The sequence below is a fragment of the Astatotilapia calliptera genome, chromosome 12, assembly GCF_964374335.1.
Source record: "Astatotilapia calliptera chromosome 12, fAstCal68.1, whole genome shotgun sequence".
In the NCBI taxonomy this organism is placed as follows: domain Eukaryota; kingdom Metazoa; phylum Chordata; class Actinopteri; order Cichliformes; family Cichlidae; genus Astatotilapia; species Astatotilapia calliptera.
In genome coordinates this window covers 27,041,276-27,058,925 of record NC_137433.1, presented here as the reverse complement: position 1 = coordinate 27,058,925, position 17,650 = coordinate 27,041,276, and the positions used below count along the sequence as shown (strand labels likewise).

Genomic DNA, 17,650 nt, shown 5'->3' with positions numbered 1-17,650 from the left:
ATCCTCTAGAGGAAGCACTGGGGCTCTTTTTCTAAACATCTGTACCTTTAAGGAGAAGCATGAGCAAGAAAACATAATGTTTTTGACCATTGTGTGAAAATACAGAAAAACAGCTCGTCGGTGAAACTTCTAAACTAAGAAAATTAAGATGAAAAAATTCATATGCATGCACATGCAGACTGCTGGTGGAGTTTGTCAAAACCAAACAAAGGGATGTTCTTTTTTAACTCCACACATAAAAAGCAAATGTCAGCCTAAATGATTCTGTGGCAACTTTTGTGGTAATGTGCAAACAAGCATAATCCAAAACTAGAAGAATTTCAGTCAGGTTCATTCTATTATTCTGATAATATTATACTAATAAGTCTGCAGTTACTTCATTCAGGATGTAACAGAAATCTGGGGATTTATTACCTTATACTGGATATTTGTTAGTTCATGAATGACCAGCATTAATGAATTGTTTTGGGATTCTATATGGAGTTTAGTTAAAAAAAATTTTAGCATTATCTTTCATCGTCAGTTTGTAGAAAGCACAGGAAGCACGGGACGACTGGCCATCCTACCTATCAGGAAAAATATCTTAATCACAAACTCTACTGCTGTGGTTTCAGTAAAACTATTTTATGTCTAATATACATTAGCAATTTTCACCTCTCCTGGTTGTCTCCTGGGTGGAGTACAAGGCAAAAGAAACAACTTAAGGTATTCACGTGAGATAGATAGGGCATAAAATTGCTACTAGTTGGTCTCACTGGGTTAGTGTTATTGTTATTTTTCATGAAGTCTTGCTCTTCGTCCATCTTCTTCCTCTTATCCAATTCAGTATTGCAGGGGGGCTGGTGCCTATCCCATCTGGCATATGGCAAGAGGTAGGGTAGACCCTGGACAAGTCACCAACACACAGAGACAGACATCCATTCACACTCACATTCACATTTAGAGACACCACTTAACCTAACCCTGTCCTCCTGAGAAGGAAAAAAAGGATCTTCCCATTGAACTTGTGTGTGTGTGTGTGTGTGTGTGTGTGTGTGTGTGTGTGTGTGTGTGTGTGTGTGTGTGTGTGTGTGTGTGTGTGTGTGTGTGTTCCTGCCTCTTTGGAGCTCAAAGAGGCCACCCAAATGCATGAGATATCAACAGAAGGCCAGGAATGTCCTCTATTTAGTAGATCAGGACTTATTAAGGTTACTCAGATAATTCAAAAGATATAGGTCAAAAACAAATGTCCATTACAGAGGACATACATGAATGAGCTGGTTCTCAGGAGGCTGTGTTTGGACTTTGGGAAAAAGTCAGAGAACTCAAACAAACATGGGAAGAAAAAAGCCCCACACAGCAAGACCCCAGGCCGGATTTGAACCCAGGGCCACATCACCAAGGTGCCCCAAGTCCTGCTGTATGTCTGTAAATTACAAAAGTGAAAAGATGTAGCCCGGGGCAATTATTTTGGCTGTATGTTTTATTTTAGATGACTCTTATCTAAAATCTCTGGTTCTAGTTTGTTCTAGGCACATTTTCCACAATAAACATTACTGATTTTGATTTACAGCTCACTGCTCTGTTTCTTCACAATCTAATACACTGCATCCCAGGCAGACAGACGAAAATAGTGACTGGCTGGAGATCATAGAGAAGGAAAAGCTGGAGAATCAGATATTTGATTCAGACACTGGTAGATACCAAAACAGAGCAAAAAGAAGCAGACAGAGACAAACCCGCAAATGAATGATCCTTTTGTTCTGCATCATCAGGCTACAGGGCAGCTTCTTATATATGTAACATATAAATATATGGGGAAAGATGTGTCAGTGTTGAGTATGTTGCATTGCCAAAAAAAAAAATCACGTGTCCTTTGTTTCATATGCGTTATGATTATGAAGATTAAGCTGACATTTACCATCCATCCATCCATCCATCCATCCATCCATCCGAGGAACTGTCCAGCATATAATACCTCTATAGGTTTTTCCCGGGGGAGAGCACTGGATGAGTGCCAAAAGGGGGCGTTTGTATCGTGCAGCCGGAGGGGCGGGACCAAAGGTGGGTGTGTGTCTCTCAGCTGATGCGCGTATCAACCGACCGACTCCATCATCAGCATCCGACGCTGACAGCGGTCGAAGACAGCATCCTTAATATTACCGAGCCACGGCATCAACGCGGAATAATTCAGAGCCCGACCGACCAGGACTGACGTCTCTGTCTTTTGACATTATTGTTTGTTGGGGCTGCCATCTTACAAAACCGCCAAGCTGCAAAATAGTGAGTAGCCTTTGATGATGGACCGCCAGGATGCTACAATCGGTAAATCAAAGCCACTGCATGATACGTCGTCAATGTCAATGACGATCTGCATTTTAATCTCGATTCATTTTTCCCAGCCAGCGAGGGTCGTGCGCTTGTGTTTTGGCACAGGCCTAGCAAGTAATTGTTTGGGAGCGCAGTCGATTCAGGGCTTGATGCGGATGCTGCTAAAGCCGCCCTTGCCGCCCAGGGATGCAGAGAAAACGGAGAGAGGGAGTCGTGAGGGGAGGGGAATGGGGCAGAGCAGCAGACAGATAGGCAGTGTATTTTACTACTACTACTATTCACCCAAGTGGAAGTAAACCTCTAGTAAATGGCCTGAGAAAGGGAAGTGCATTGCTTGACTGCGCCCTTATCTATCTATCTATCGATCGATCTTTCTACTGTATGATTTTGGTTGATGTAAAAATATCCTGAATCCTACTTTGCGATTCAGAGTAGTGGGTGGCTGCAGATTATACACATATAAACATAGCTTATGTAGGCCATATCAAGGCTTCTGTGTTCTTATCCTTCTCTACAGAGTATATGCTCCTCAGAGTTCCCTGTTTATTTGGCAAACCAAGCTAAAAAATGAATGCACTCTGTTATATCAGTTTTGTGATATATTCTGCTTTCTTAGATTCAGTTTTAGATGTTGGTTCGGTTTTGTGGCTGGTTTTGTTTTCAGGGTTGTTGAATTTTATCTTTGGCCTGTACTAGACAAAATAAGTAAACTGCTAACAGGCCACAAAGAGATTCAAGTGGCACTCACCCATGGTCCCAGGTTGGACTCAGATGGTAATGTTGTTATGTTTAGCATTAGGGTTTCCACTGAGAGATGTGTGTAACATGTAGTCTTCTTTCGCCGAAAGGGACTCATAAAATGAATAGAAACCACAATCATTGCAGTGCAGTTCAGGTCACTTCAAAATAACATCTTTCATATATGTGCTTTTCTTAAAACTGTTTTAGAGACATGTCAATTCCACTTTATGGTAATTTCATTATAGTTTGTGTTGCTGCTGAATTGTACACCATCGCCCTTCTTTTATTGTAGAAATAGTAGAAACTGACTGTGACTACAGTAAATGGGAAGGGTATTTACAGGCCTCTCTGATAGACTGGAGTCCTAATTGCATAACATGCAAAAAAGAAAAAAAAAAACACATTTACCTTGGAGTATTTAAGATGTATTATTGGTGGATGATTGCAAATAAATTTGCTGTTAATCAAATATTCAACAGCCTGAGCTGTTGCACTGTTTGCCCGGTGGATAAACCAGGCTTAAGTATAGTGATGTAGGTCCGCAGAAGTAAAAACTACATCTTCTACAATGATGCAAAGTTATTCCAGAGCTGATATCCAACTGCTTTAATTGGGTGTACCTAATAAACTGGCCACATTAACAGGAATACACTTTGTGCAATGTTTACACAGTCCTGCAATAAGAACACTTTTGCAGCAGTTTTGATGTTGAGATTCCAAAATAAAGATGTTGGAGATAAGTTGACAAGTGGTGATATTTGTGTTGGTTTGTGCCACACTACAGATGTTCTCAATGTTCTCAACAGGTCCTTTTCCTGTTTACATGCTCCAAAATGTACTGAGCATAACATCATTAGCTTTATACCCAATGAATTCCATATAAGCCCAGTTTGGATGCTGTGATTTTTCTCAGATGCCCACTATAGAAAATAACCTTCTATACAATGCACTGGTTACCATCTATATGTGTGATTAGTGTTTACAGTATTTCTACACAGCTCCACCCTAAACCCACTCTATCTGGATTTCTGTGATTCCTGGTGTTTCATTTCTATCACAGTTGCTTAGAAAGAGGTCTGACAGGAAAGTATAATAGACCACAAACATCATCACATGTACATGTCAAGTTCTTTTATAGTTTTTTTTAATGGGTTAAGTGAGATGTTGTTTTATGTTGCAATATTGTTCCATTATTTTTATACATTGTGTAGGAGTGATGTCTGAGGAGGAAGCAAAGGGAAAAAATCAGGGAATGAAACTACATCTATCTGATGCAAAGCAAACAAAAAAGAATAATTGTGAGCTTTCCTCAAAAAAAGAGGCTGTGATTGTTGCAGGGCTGGGGTTTTTTTTGCACTGTATTCCTGGATTTGTGACCATAGAAAAAGGGAAAACAAACAAGCTAACAAAACAAACAAACAATAGACACATACCCTCATCCTCCAGCTCAGTGATGCTAATGGACACCAAATCTGCATAGTCCGTGTTTTGTATTGGACTGGTATAAGTGACCTGTTCACACTATATCTTATAACTTATGAACATAAACAAAAAAGTCTGAAATTAGTTTGAGAATTTTCACTTTTACTTAGAACATGTTTACAGAGATTAGTGTTGTGATTTCATCATCAAGCTGGAGAAAGTCTTATTTTTATGTTTTATTTTTTCCCTCACTATGCACAGAGTTGTCCAGACTTATCTATCTGACCCTTTTCATTTTTATCATGGTGGGAGGACCACGCTGCCCCTGTATGTGGGCTGGAATCTCTTCTGCAGTTGTTATTGTATAACTAGTCATTATGCAATTACAATATTGTATAACTCCTTTCGTTTTTCTGTGTTCCTCTAGTGTGTGTGCCCCCACTACCTGCATTAGGTTGTGATGACCCACACTACTTCCAAATGTATCTGTGACCCTCCCCAATCCTGACTCCTAACCTCTAATCCTGACCTTTGACCCCCACTATGGGCAGTGTTGGCAGTGGGGTGGCAGGAGAGCAGGAGTTTGCCATGAAGTCTGTGGGCACGAGGACCACCCTGCCCCGAGCACCTCCTCTCTCTCGCCGTTGCCCTGCTGATCGCAGCTGCAGCGCAGAGCGGCTGCCACGCCCCCCGGCGACTATATCAGACGGGACGGCCTCTAGCGATGAACGAGGGAGTGTTAGTATCGGGACTGGGACCTGTACCGGGACTGACCGACCCACCGAAACAGCCTCCTCCACCAACACTGAATGCACCATGACAGCCCCGTCCAACAACAACCAGTTGGACTGTGGCAACGGAGCGGGCAGGAGGGAGTGGGAGAGGCAGCGTGAGAGGGGGAGAGACAGGGACCGGGACCGAGACTGGGACCGGGAGAGGTTAGAGAGGGAACGAGAGAGGGAGAGGAACCGGGAGAGGGAGCGGGAAAGAGTGGAGAGGGAGAGGCTGGAACGTGAGAGGGAACGCGAGAGGGAGCGAGCCAGAGAGCGGGAACGAGAGAGGATTGAAAGGGAGAAGATAGAAAGGGAGAGAGAGCGCGAGAGAGAGAGGGAGAGGGAGCGAGAAAGAGAGAGGCTGGAGAACGAGAGGATGGAAAGAGAGCGAGAGAGGGAAATGCAGGCTGCAGGTTTAGATGTTTGTGGGAACATTGTGGGTCGAGGGGCCAGTGAGAAGAGCAGTGTTGGGATGAGCCAACACCAGCACAGAGAGATGGCAGCCGTCAGAGCCGACAGCGAGAACAATCCAGCCGGCCATAACCACAACCCTCCAAACCACAACCCGCCCAAGATCATGCCTGTGTCAGGAAAACTTGAACAGGTACTTCACACACAGCAGGTCAGCACCTTCAGAGAGGGATTCAAAACAAATCTATTGGGTTACAAGTTAGCAAGAACGGGAAATTATATTTATTTTTGTGACTCTTCTGGAGCTTTTTCCCCCAGAACATTTGTGCATTTCACACAGCTTTAAATTGTTAGCCGAATGTAAATTATTGCAATGAATCACTCTGAGGAGAAAGTTTTAAACACCACTGATTTACATGATACTCTTATATTAAGACTATAAAACATTAGATTTCATTTTTTCCAAGTATGTTTTAACTCAAACTTCCTTTTTTTTCTCATTATTTTATTAAGAAACAGTGTAAACAGTTCATCTTTTCTATGTTGTTTTCCAAAATCTTCAGAATAAAGCACCATCTTTCCACAAACTGTTTCTTTGCTGAGGTTTTTGTGGAGAGCTACTAACACAAAGCAATTTTTTTTTTTAAAAGATGGCAACTTTATTTGGATGTCAAAGATTATTGAAGCTGTATATTAACGTTCACACGCAATAACTTTTAAAAAGCATGAGCTCTGTAAAATGATCTCGTGTTTTTCGTGAGATCTGCTTAGGCTGCTGCCCCCATGACCTGGTCCCGGATAAGCGGAAGATGATGGATGGATGGAGATCTGTAAAAACAGATAGTTATAGTAACCATCAAAAACATATACTTGAGGAATATAATGCATGCCACGTGAAAAATGAGTATTAGTAGGAAGAAATAAATTCAAAAACTATTGTTTTAAGTGGTTTTAAATACATAAAACTTTACATAATATCAGGTTCAGCATTCAAATACATAATATCATCATTTTATTGCTGAAATTTGTACTTTGTTTTACTTTTGTCTGTAAACTGTAGCTCATATGGCTCACATTTTTTTTTGACTGTCATTCTTCTGTCCCTCTTCTTGTCTTTCACAGGCAATGCAGAACAACTCAGGCCTTGTGCGTCCTTCTGCATTCAAGCCAGTGGTGCCCAAGAGCTTCCACTCCATGCAGAATCTGGTAGGCCAGGCAGGAGGGGCTGGAAATGAGGGAAAGCATGAGGGAAGGAGTGAAGGGTTCAGCGAGGGCAGAGTAGGCAGGAGAGGCAGGGATGGAGGAGGAGGTGAGTCAGGAGAGGTCCCAGAAGCCCTGCTCCTTGATCAGGACAGCCCAGTGAGGGTTAGCAGAAGTGATGGAGGGGGAACTGGTAATGAAGTGGTTCAGGGAGGCATGTCCGATTCAGGGAGAAACTCCCTGACCAGTCTGCCCACCTACACGGGCTCAGGGTCTGGTTGTGGACCCCCAGCAGTCCTGGGGCCTCTCAGTGCTTCTACCAGCCACATCAACAGATTGGGCATGGTTGGAGCCGCTGCAGGCCTAGAGAAGCTGGAGAAGCCTGGCTACCAGGTGCAGCCATCATCCATGCTTGCTTTGTCTAAGACTAAATGGGCCCTGCTCTTATCATATTTGATGTACCGTGATGTGTTTCTCACCTTCAGAATGGGATCAGCGCCTCAGACAGCGGCCGGTCCTCCTCAGGAAAGAGCTCTTCGTCCTATCAGAGGCTGAGCCACCTGAGTGACGCTCCAGCACCTCTACGCCCCTCTCCCTCCTCGGATGACATCATCCAGGACCTCGAGGATCGCTTGTGGGAGAAAGAGCAAGAGGTCAGAGCCCGCTCAAAAATATCTGACACATGTTAGCATTTAAAGGGCCATTTCACCTCAGACATGAGTTTGTTTTGATTTACATTCTCAGATTTCTTTTCCAAAAGGGCTACCACACCAGTACATTTGAGATTAATGACATTTGAATTTTTGTACACAGAACATTGTAATTAAAAACATAGAGAAAAGACGTGAGATCATTCCTTTGCTTTAATCAAATGTGACTTAGGTTGGCCCATTGTATTTGGATGAAACTAAACTGTATCATTCCCAAACTGTTAATAATTATTATTATTATTATTTACCCTATAAATAATGTGATATAATTGATGCAACAATGTGAACATGGCCACATAGGTGAAAATTGTAAAGATTAAGATTTGGATTTGCTTTAAACACCTGAGAATTAAATCTGTCACATTTTACAAATACTACATTCCTCACACATAAAGTTTACTGCCTTCCTACAGTCTGATAGAGTTTCCACTTCCATATGCTGCTTTCCTTTCATCAGGTGCAGCATATGCGCAGAAACCTGGACCAAAGTGAGGCAGCGATCATTCAGGTGTTTGAGGAGAAGCAACGTGTCTGGGAGCGACAGATGGATGAGCTGAGACAAAACTATGCCTCACGTCTGCAGCAGGTGACTTCATTGCAAACTTTCATGCAAAATAATGTTAAGGTGCATTTGCACTTTGTTTTCTTTACTCCAAACGAAAATGATGGAAAGTTTATTAAAGAAATTCTCTGTCAGATTAGTAAGACTACAGAAATTGCATTATATGAAAATGTATTAGGATAGGTTCAAGTGATGGTTATAAAAGAATTTCTATTACAGTTTAAAAACCTTTAGAAAAGCTACATGTGAAGTAGATGTAAGCTTTTAAATGGTTAATATGGCACTCAAGAAATAAGAAAATATAGCTAAAATCCAGTATATTATAAAAAGCATTTAAACACTATACATGTTCTAAACTTTCATAGCTTAATGTATCAGCGTATGTTATTAACTTGTCTACTCATACACTGGTCTTCCAAGTGTAGATATGTTCAAAGCTTGCATTTTCATCTGCAGGTTACCCGTCGTGCTCAGCGTTCCCAGACTGCCCTGCAGGCCCAGATAACCCGTCTGTCCCAGGACAAAAGGAGGCTCCAGGAGGAGATGGCGGCTCTGTTGGCCCAGAGAGAGGAGCTGGAGAGAAAATGTTTGGATTACAGGAAGGAGCAGGCTGACATCTTGCCTCGTCTGGAGGAGACCAAATGGGAGGTGAGATGCGAGGACATGTCGAGATGTTGGGATTGATGAGTACTCAGAATATGTGCATGTGCGTGGGAAATTAACTTTGCTGTGTAATTTTAAAAGTGGTCAAACAGGTTGTGATTCTTTATTTAAAAAATAAGACTTTTTTCTGAAGGAAAAGCACATGTTGACGCCTTGTGTTTGATTTTAAAAGAGGGATTATTGCTTATTCTGTGAAAATCTACTTAAGTGATCTACATAGAATATTGACTTATCAAATTATTTTTTTTAAACTACTGGGTGAGGTGATAAGAAAGAAAACTGTCGCCAAATATGTTCAAAGTATGAAGGTCACAAATATTTTGTCCCCAAACTGAAATGAAAAATGGTTCAACCTGTTGCAAAAGAACCAAGGAAACCTTCATATAATAGTAACTGAGCACCAAGATAAAGGCATATCACAGCCTGAATACAACATTTTTATCAGTGAAAGTTTACCAAAAGGCATTTTGACCAGTCTCAATAATTTAAAAGGAATACCTTTTGGACAGCTAAGACAAATTAAGGTCCTTGGATTAAGTCACATTAGCTGTAAAAGTCCCCACTATGCTGATTTATAAGTTGTGTGATGAGGTGTCTTGATGAACACGAAATCAGAGTTGTCAATCACAGATCATGGCTTCATCAAACAGTGCTGCTCTCCAGAGACCTGGTATGAGTCTTGATCTTTATGGAAAACAGTGTAAAGTTACAGTTTGGAGAAGGTACAGCTGAACTTCAGAGCAGTTTTCTCAGACAGTCAAACCATCAGATAGTAAGTATGGAACGCCCATTAAGTGCCACAGAAAGCATTTGATTGGACAGTTAATCTCAAAAGGGTGCAGTACACTCTGTTAGGTTAAAGGTTTCAGTATTTTTGGCGATGCTATTTTGCAATGCAAGTGCTGATGCAGAGGTGTTTTAAGTTCTGTTTATGTTTGTTTGTCGGTTAGCAGGACTACATCAAAAACCAAAAGTCATTAAAGTTAGAAAATTGGACCACAGCACTTTCTTGTATTAGTTCAAATAAATGTTTACACAGAAAATCAAATGCGGGACGTCTTTTTCTTTTTTTTAATTGAAGTTTTGCATGTATGCAATCTGTCTGTATGAAATGAGATAGGGAGCACATTTACAAAATACCTCTCACTGTCTAACCTTCCTGTGGCAGGTGTGCCAGAAAGCAGGAGAGATCTCCTTGCTGAAGCAGCAGCTGAGGGAAAGTCAGGCTGAAGTGACCCAGCGAGCTGGAGAGATGGTGGCCCTGAGAGGCCAGCTAAAGGAGCTCAATGCCCAGCTGAGGGAACGGGAGGAGGTCATGCTGGGCCTGAAGGACTCCTACAGCAGCAAGAGTGTGGAGCTGGAGAAGTGTGAGGGAGAGCTGAGGAGGACTCTGTCTGAGGTAGGTTTTCAGTCACACCTGAGGACTAAACAATAACGATTACAAATAACAGAAAGCAAAATCATATGAATACTTTATATTAGATTAGATTAGATGAAACTTTATTAATCCCTCGGGTGGGTTCCTCCAGGAAATTCAGTTTCCAGTAGCACAGCACCGACAGAAGTTGCATGTTACAGATACAATAAGGGGAATGAGAGTAAGGATATAAGCATAAATATACCATATATACATATATAAATACAGAATATATAATATGGATAAATAGGATTGCACATTTGAGTGAATATATTGCACAGTGATTATTGCAAATGGTAAATGGCCTGTATTTGTATAGCGCTTTACTTAGTCCCTACGGACCCCAAAGTGCTTTACACTACATTCAGTCATCCACCCATTCACACACACATTCACACACTGGTGATGGCAAGCTACATTACCATCAAGTCGAATATAAGAAAAAAATATTGCAAATATTGCACAGTGTAAAAAAACACTACAGCTGAGATGTTCCTGCCCTCCTTTGTCCCCCTGTTACCCCTCCAGTGAGGAGTTAAACAGTCTGACTGTGTGACAAAGGAGTTTTTAAGTCTGTTGCTTTTTGACTTTCTGGAGAAGCAACCTGTCGCTGAATAGGCTCCTCTGATTGTTTACGACCGTGTGCAGAGGATGCCCAGCATTGTCCATAATGTCCAGCAGTTTCTTTAATGTCCTTTTCTCTGCCACTGTCACCAGAGTATATAAACATATAAATCAATCATTCATTAATATATTACATAAAAAATAATAGTAGCTGATTAAACTGAATTGGTCTCATAAAATATGCCATAGCTTCCCCTGTATAAAAAATTCAGCACAGTCATATTTAATATATTAGTTGCAATATGTTCGTAAGGGTTTGTAATTGAATTAATGAGTCCAACACTGGTTCAGTGTACCTGCTGAAGCTCTGAATCAACAGACACCAAACAGCACAGATGGATATTCAGAATTTTATGCACATAAATGTAATCAAGATTCAAGATTACTGAATCAAGATTCACTTAATCTCAGACAAGATATCAAACTACAGATGAAAGTTCGTCTATGCGGCTAAATATATTTACAAGATAAATTTAAGTGTTCATTTTAATTAATATGTATTGCATTCTCTATATAAATATAAACATATATATAAACAATAAGCAAAATGTCATAATTACAGGCCTAAAGATCATTATCCAGGCCTTTGATAACATACTTCCCATTCTTTACATTTACTGCCATCATTATGTGATGCCAGCATGAGCTTTCTATGTTACTGTAAAATAATAATAAAACATTATCTCATGACCCGTGGCCCACTTGTTTGGTGCAGGTTGAAAATTAAGACAATCGAAACAATCGAAGCCCAGATTTTGCATTTGGTGGAGACAGCTGGCTGCTTCAGGGTCCACAAAAAGTGCAACACGGTGCCGCTCGCACTCCGAAGCAGTCGGGAAACAATTTACAACAAGTGAGATTGCCGGATTGGGATGTTTACCACCAAATCTAGATTGTTGTGTGTTTAATCCTCAAAATCCTTTGGAGGGATTTCAAAAACTTGGCAAGGAGACTAGGACAAATTGGGGATTGGGCAACATTATATATAACAGCTGCAACATTTTTTTCCTTTTGTGCTGAATGAGCTCGTAATCAGCTTACACACATAGAGTAAAATGTCTGTGTACCTTGGTTATTTTTTAGTTAAGGAGGCGTGTTTACATTTTTTTGAAATAAAACATATACATGTGTCCTATGCTAAAGCACACATAGATTGAGTTCAAATAAGGTTTCCTATAATAGCTGTTACCTTTTCCTTTCTGCAGGTAACCATCCTTAGAGAGAAGCTGGGTGTATTTGAAGCGGAGGTGCTAAGTTTAAAACGGGCTCTGAGTGAAGTGAGCAGAGGGGCAGAAGTTGTTGTGAGCCCTAACTTGGCTGCTGCAGGGCTGCTGCCTCCATGGGGAGGTGTCCACTGCCCACGAAACCCAAATGAGCCCTCAACAAACTCCCTCACCCCCACGTCTGACACCCTGCTAAGCCTTCAGAGTGATGAAGCCAAAGCCCAAAGGCAGGAAGCTCAGAGACAAGAGAGGCAACAACGCGAAGAAGCTCAGTGGCGTGACGTGCAGCAACGGCAAGACCCGCACGTTCCGCAGGACCTTCAGATGCGTCAGGATGCCCAAATCCGACCAGAGGCCCAACTCCGCCAGGAGGCACAGCTGCGCCAAGAGGCTCACCTGCGTCATGAAGCCCAGATCCGTCAAGAGGTCCAACTACGCCAAGAAGCGCAGCTGCGTCAAGAAGCGCAGCTCCGTCAGGAGGCCCAACTTCGTCATGAGGCTCAAATGCGTCAAGAGGCCCAGCTACGTCACGAGTCCCAACTCTGCCAGGATGGTCACCAGCCACAGAGGGTCCAGGAGGGTCACTGGGATGAAGCGGGGGAGCTGCGTAGGCAACTAGAGCAGTTGCAGGCTGCATTACGGCTGGAGCGACAGCAACGGGAACGTCAGGCCCTCAACTTCGACCAGGAGCGCCACACCTGGCAGGACGAGAAGGAGCGGGTTTTGAAATACCAGGCACAGCTGCAGCTCAGCTATGTGGAAACACTGCAGAAGAACCAGGCCTTGGAAAAACGTATGAGCCAGCTGGGAGCTAAACAAACCACAACCACCACCACCACCACTGTTACCACTATCACAACTACTTCCCCCACCTCCTCTAATTCTCCACCTCCGCCGCCACCAGCTCTCTCATCTCTGTCTCCTCAGCCTCTGCCGTCTCTCTCTGGCCCTATCGCCCTCACCCTCTCTCCACCTTGTGAAGACCAAAAGGGCCCTCCTTCCCTCCACCAGCTTGCGCCTCCCTGGGCAGGACCCTCACGCCTGGAGAGGATCGAGTCAACTGAGATATAGAGACACCTCCATGGAGGAAATTCTCCATTTCGCACCATTCACAGTGACCAAGGCCTCTCACACAAAGCCACTTCAGCATACAGTAGAAAAACAATTCAGTCTACAATAGAATAAACCAGTACAGTCTGACATACTTTTCAAAGCAACCATAGACACAAAGCAGCAACAGGAGCCGACTGTTAAAATGCAACAAGAACAAAGTCATCTCAACAGGATCTTAACAACACGAATCATTATCGATGATATTTTCAAGCTCCTAAGCAGCCTTTCTATCACTAGTTGCTAATTGCAGCATCCAACATAATCAGTGTCCATGAAAAGTGTGCCACGCTAACGGATGGCAGCAAAACAAAATATTAAATGACGGTGTTTAGATTACAGCACTAAAACACGAGTCATTTAATGCCAATGCTAGAAAAGGACCAAGACAATCAGGGATATTGTCAGAAACGATCAACAGGAATATAATGTGGTATTTATTCATTGTAAGTCTGTGTCACTGGTTATGTAAAAGTAGAATTAGTGGTCAGAGTGTGTGATGTTAACATTTTTGGCCAGAGAGCGCCTTACTCCAGTCTTTCCAGCATGTGTATGCTGGGAACAGTTAGTGGTGGGGGGGGGGGGGAATCAAGTGTGATGATTTCAGCGCTTTAATCGCGACATTAATTATCAGCAAACCAGTCAAACAGAAGTGTGGCTGGACTATTTAATTTGTAATCCCAGCAGTTAGTAACGTCAGCGGTCTCGCAGACTGATTCAGTTTATTTCAAGTCATTTCATGCACAGGGTCCAACACACATGGCCCATTTAAACACATTATTAAGACCAACAGAGTTTATATTTTCTACAAATTGAATTTAAATAGATATGTTTAGCAGATAATCAGCCCCAAATGCAGGCAGAACAGGTTTCAGGACACAGGAGAACGTGGTTCACCTTCACTCCAGTATTCCTGCGGTGACTAACAATAAACACCAGGGGTCACTGGAGAGCTTTCACCGCTCCGCTAGCAGATGATGTGAATGGAAGCACACAATTTGAATTTGGTTATTATGATAATTGTGTCATTCACAGCCAAGACATCTGTCAAAGCAGTACTTATCCCCAAAGTTAAAATTTTTATAGAATGTATGATAATCTAGAAAGAAATACTTATAATAGTTATAGATTGTACATTTTTGTGTACGAGAGAAAGCGAGAGCGTGTGCGAGCGAGTGCGTGCATGTGTGTAAACATATGAAAGGCTTCAGCTTATGAGATTGAGGATAGAGGGACTAGTGGCAATAGAGCAAGTGAAGATATAATATAAGCAAAGGGGGATTTTCTCTACAGTAACATGTACATCAAAGCTTGTGAGACTTACATTTCAAACTGAGGAGGTGTGTTTATGCTGGAAAGTCTTACTTTCTTCTGTATATTTCGTTTCGATAAAGCAGGGGATAAGGAAGTGAAAAAAAATCAGACGAGTGGAGAGTCTGCCCCTTTAAAGGGAGAATTCAGGCTAACTGCACTATGTAGTTTCCTACACACAAGTTATGATGTACAGTAGACTCAGATGTGAATATCATGGCTTTTATATGTGTTGTTATGCCAGCATACAAAGATGTTGCTCAAGAATATTAACTTATCTCTAAGGTATTATATAGTATTATCATCTTTATTACTGTTATTATATTATGGTGAACTGACAGAGAAAAAAATATGTGCCATTTGAGCTTTCCTTTATGTGGTTTTTGTTTTTGTTTGTTTTTTAACTGTGTAGATAGCCTATCGGCCTACCATGATGGTGCAATCATAGCAACCCTGTCCAAAAATGATGTTCCTTTTTGATGTAGGTGATAAATGTAGTTACAGTATTGCATTGTTTAGAGAACAAAATGCCACCGATTTTATACATATTTCCAATTTATTGTTTGCATTTATGTTACTAGTACTGCTCTGGCTTGATTCAAACCCACCTCTTTGTTAAATTCAGCAGAACTAATAAAGATATGTGAATAATTCAACCCTTTTAGTTCTTCAGTTGTTCTTATGTTTAAGACTAAACATTTGACTCTGGAAATCAAGTTTGAAAAATCTGACCAAAAGAAATATTTTTATATATATATAATGATATATGAAATAATTATTATTACGCTCTGAGTTAGCACCTCAGAGCAAAAAGGCTGCGTGTTTAAATTCAAATTTATCAGGATAAATTTGTATGTGCTCTCTGTCCCTCATTCTGGGTACCCCTGTTTACATCACCATCCACATATATGTATGTTCTAAATTGGCCATAGGTGTGGATGTGAACATAAGCTAGTGTCTGTCTCGCGCCCCAAAGAAAGCTGCTGTCGAGACAGATGATGGGTGGATGGAAGTTGTTACATTGTCTCTTAAAGCAGTGGTTTCCCATTCATTCCCCTCAGATTATTTACAAAGTAGAAGGAGATCAAAAAAAATATCAGTCATTTTTTTTCTTTATACTTCTAAAAACCTCTAAAAAGCATTCAACTTACCGGCCACTTTGTCAGACACACCTGCAATTTAGGCATGCAGGTGCATCCTGAAGATTAAACTGTCCATCAGAATAGGGAAGAAAGGTGACTGAAGTTTGTTGTTTGTAGTAGTCGATCTGGTCTGCCTCCTGCAAAACCTGCTGGGCAACTGCGATTTGCCCACACAAACATCTCTACGGTTTACAGAAAATGGTCTGTAAATCAACCATTCTAAGTAGAAATGCCTTGTGCCAAAGGTCAGAGGAGAATGGCCAGACTGTCTGAAGATAAGAGGAAGGAAACAGCAACTCCAATAACTACTTGTTACAACCAAGGTATACAGAAAAGCATGTCTGAATGCACAATTATCCTTGAAGCAGGTGGAGTACAGCAGCAGAAGACCACAAGTATAACTCATGTGAGCTAAGACTCACCAAAATTCAGTGACAAAAGATTGTAAATTGTTGCCTGGTCAGATGAGTCTCAGTTTCTGCTGTGAATTGTAGATGGTAGAGTCTAGATTTTGTAAACAAGCTAAACATTCTGCCTTGTATCAAATGTTGAGTATTGTTGCAGATTGTGTCCATCCCTTTATCACCACAATGTACCCATTTTCTGATAGCTGCTTTCAGCAGGATAACTTCACAAAGCACATCTCATGTCAAATTGGTTTCTTGAACATGACAATGAGTTCCCTGTACTCAAATGGCCTCAGCAGTCACCAGATGTCAATCCACCTTTGGAATGTGGTGGAATGGGAGATTCACACCAAAGCTGTAGTTCCTGCAGTAATTGCATGATGCCATCATATCATTATGGTCCAAAATCTCTGAGGAATGTTTCCAGCACCTTGTTGAAGCTATACTTTGAAGAATTTCTGCAGTTCTGAAGGCAAAAGGGGGTCCAACCCAATGTTAGCAAAGTGTACCTAATAATATGGCCAGTTAGTATACATTATAGTAAGGCAGTGCATTAATTCGCAGGCTTATTTTTTGTATGTAAGATCTAAATCTGCAACATAAAGCAGACAGCAACTGTCACAGTATATAGAAGCACAATGTGAATGTGCTTAAGTAAAAGCAACTAAGTAATAGAGCCAGTACCCTAAGCTTATAACGTAGAATGTAGATACTATAAGGTGTGAAATTAAATTATGGAAAGGTATAATAGTGAGCAAAAAAAATAACAACCCTCAAACAAAAGAAGTCTGGGTTCATCCCTCTGAACATTATGTATCCAATTGAAATATCCTTGAAATGAAGTAGGCTGCAGCTTTTACAGATGAGCAACTCTGCTGACCTTCATATAGAGGATGCAATATGTGAAAGGGACAAGATGGACACAGAGCACTTTTAGATGGAAAATGCAGAGGCCTTGCCATTATTATTTCATGGATATAAGGTAAAAAAATAAATAATTAATTACAACATCTCACCATTAGCAGAATAGAATAGAATAGCCCTTTACTGTCATTGTACATGTACAACAAAATTATGGATCAGAGGTCCATACTCAGTTATTGACATTTGTATGTAGAGTTTTCTAATATTTTAGGTTTAAATATAGAAAAATAAGTATCTATGTTATCTATGATTACATTTGCATAATTTTCAAATACTGGAATCTCAGGATCGAAAAAAAATCTTCTCTTTGAAATCTACTTTTAACACACTGGAATCAAAGGTTTTTCACAGAATATTTTGAATGTCTGTTCATGACCCAACAAATCAGGGAGCACTGTTATTAAACTGAAAACTATCATTTTCCATCTATTTTTAAGGGGAAAAAATTAATTTAATCAGGACATAAATTATACAAAATAAAGTGTAAATAACACTGGAAGGTTAAATGTATTGTGCCACTGATGTGGATCATTTTTTGCCATGAGGAGAAAAAAGTCACTATGACAAATGACCTTTAAAAATGTACTGGGAAGTTCCACTGATTCTTTACTGGCAGAAAGGTATAGCAAAACAACAAACTTAACTGTGGCAGTGTTTTGAATGTTTTCTACCTGCGTAGGATGTAGTTAGTAACACCTCG

General features: G+C 41.0%; 1 protein-coding gene across 5 annotated transcripts; it reads left to right on the top strand.

The window, feature by feature from the left end:
* Nucleotides 1-2,060: 2,060 nt before the first annotated feature.
* lzts3b (leucine zipper, putative tumor suppressor family member 3b) lies at nt 2,061-14,017 on the top strand. 5 transcript variants are annotated; one of them, XM_026186190.2, is made up of 8 exons: nt 2,061-2,304; nt 4,901-5,850; nt 6,780-6,863; nt 7,343-7,510; nt 8,025-8,153; nt 8,586-8,777; nt 9,961-10,191; nt 12,039-14,017. In XM_026186190.2, the coding sequence occupies exons 2-8, from the start codon at nt 5,017-5,019 to the stop codon at nt 13,125-13,127; spliced, it is 2,727 nt and encodes a 908-aa protein (XP_026041975.2). In that variant the 5' UTR covers nt 2,061-2,304; nt 4,901-5,016; the 3' UTR covers nt 13,128-14,017. The 5 variants fall into 5 exon arrangements, with proteins under 5 accessions (XP_026041975.2, XP_080165417.1, XP_080165418.1 ...); XM_080309291.1 differs by having other exon boundaries at nt 6,780-7,250; XM_080309292.1 differs by having other exon boundaries at nt 2,094-2,262; nt 6,780-7,250.
* The last annotated feature ends 3,633 nt before the right edge of the window (nt 14,018-17,650 follow it).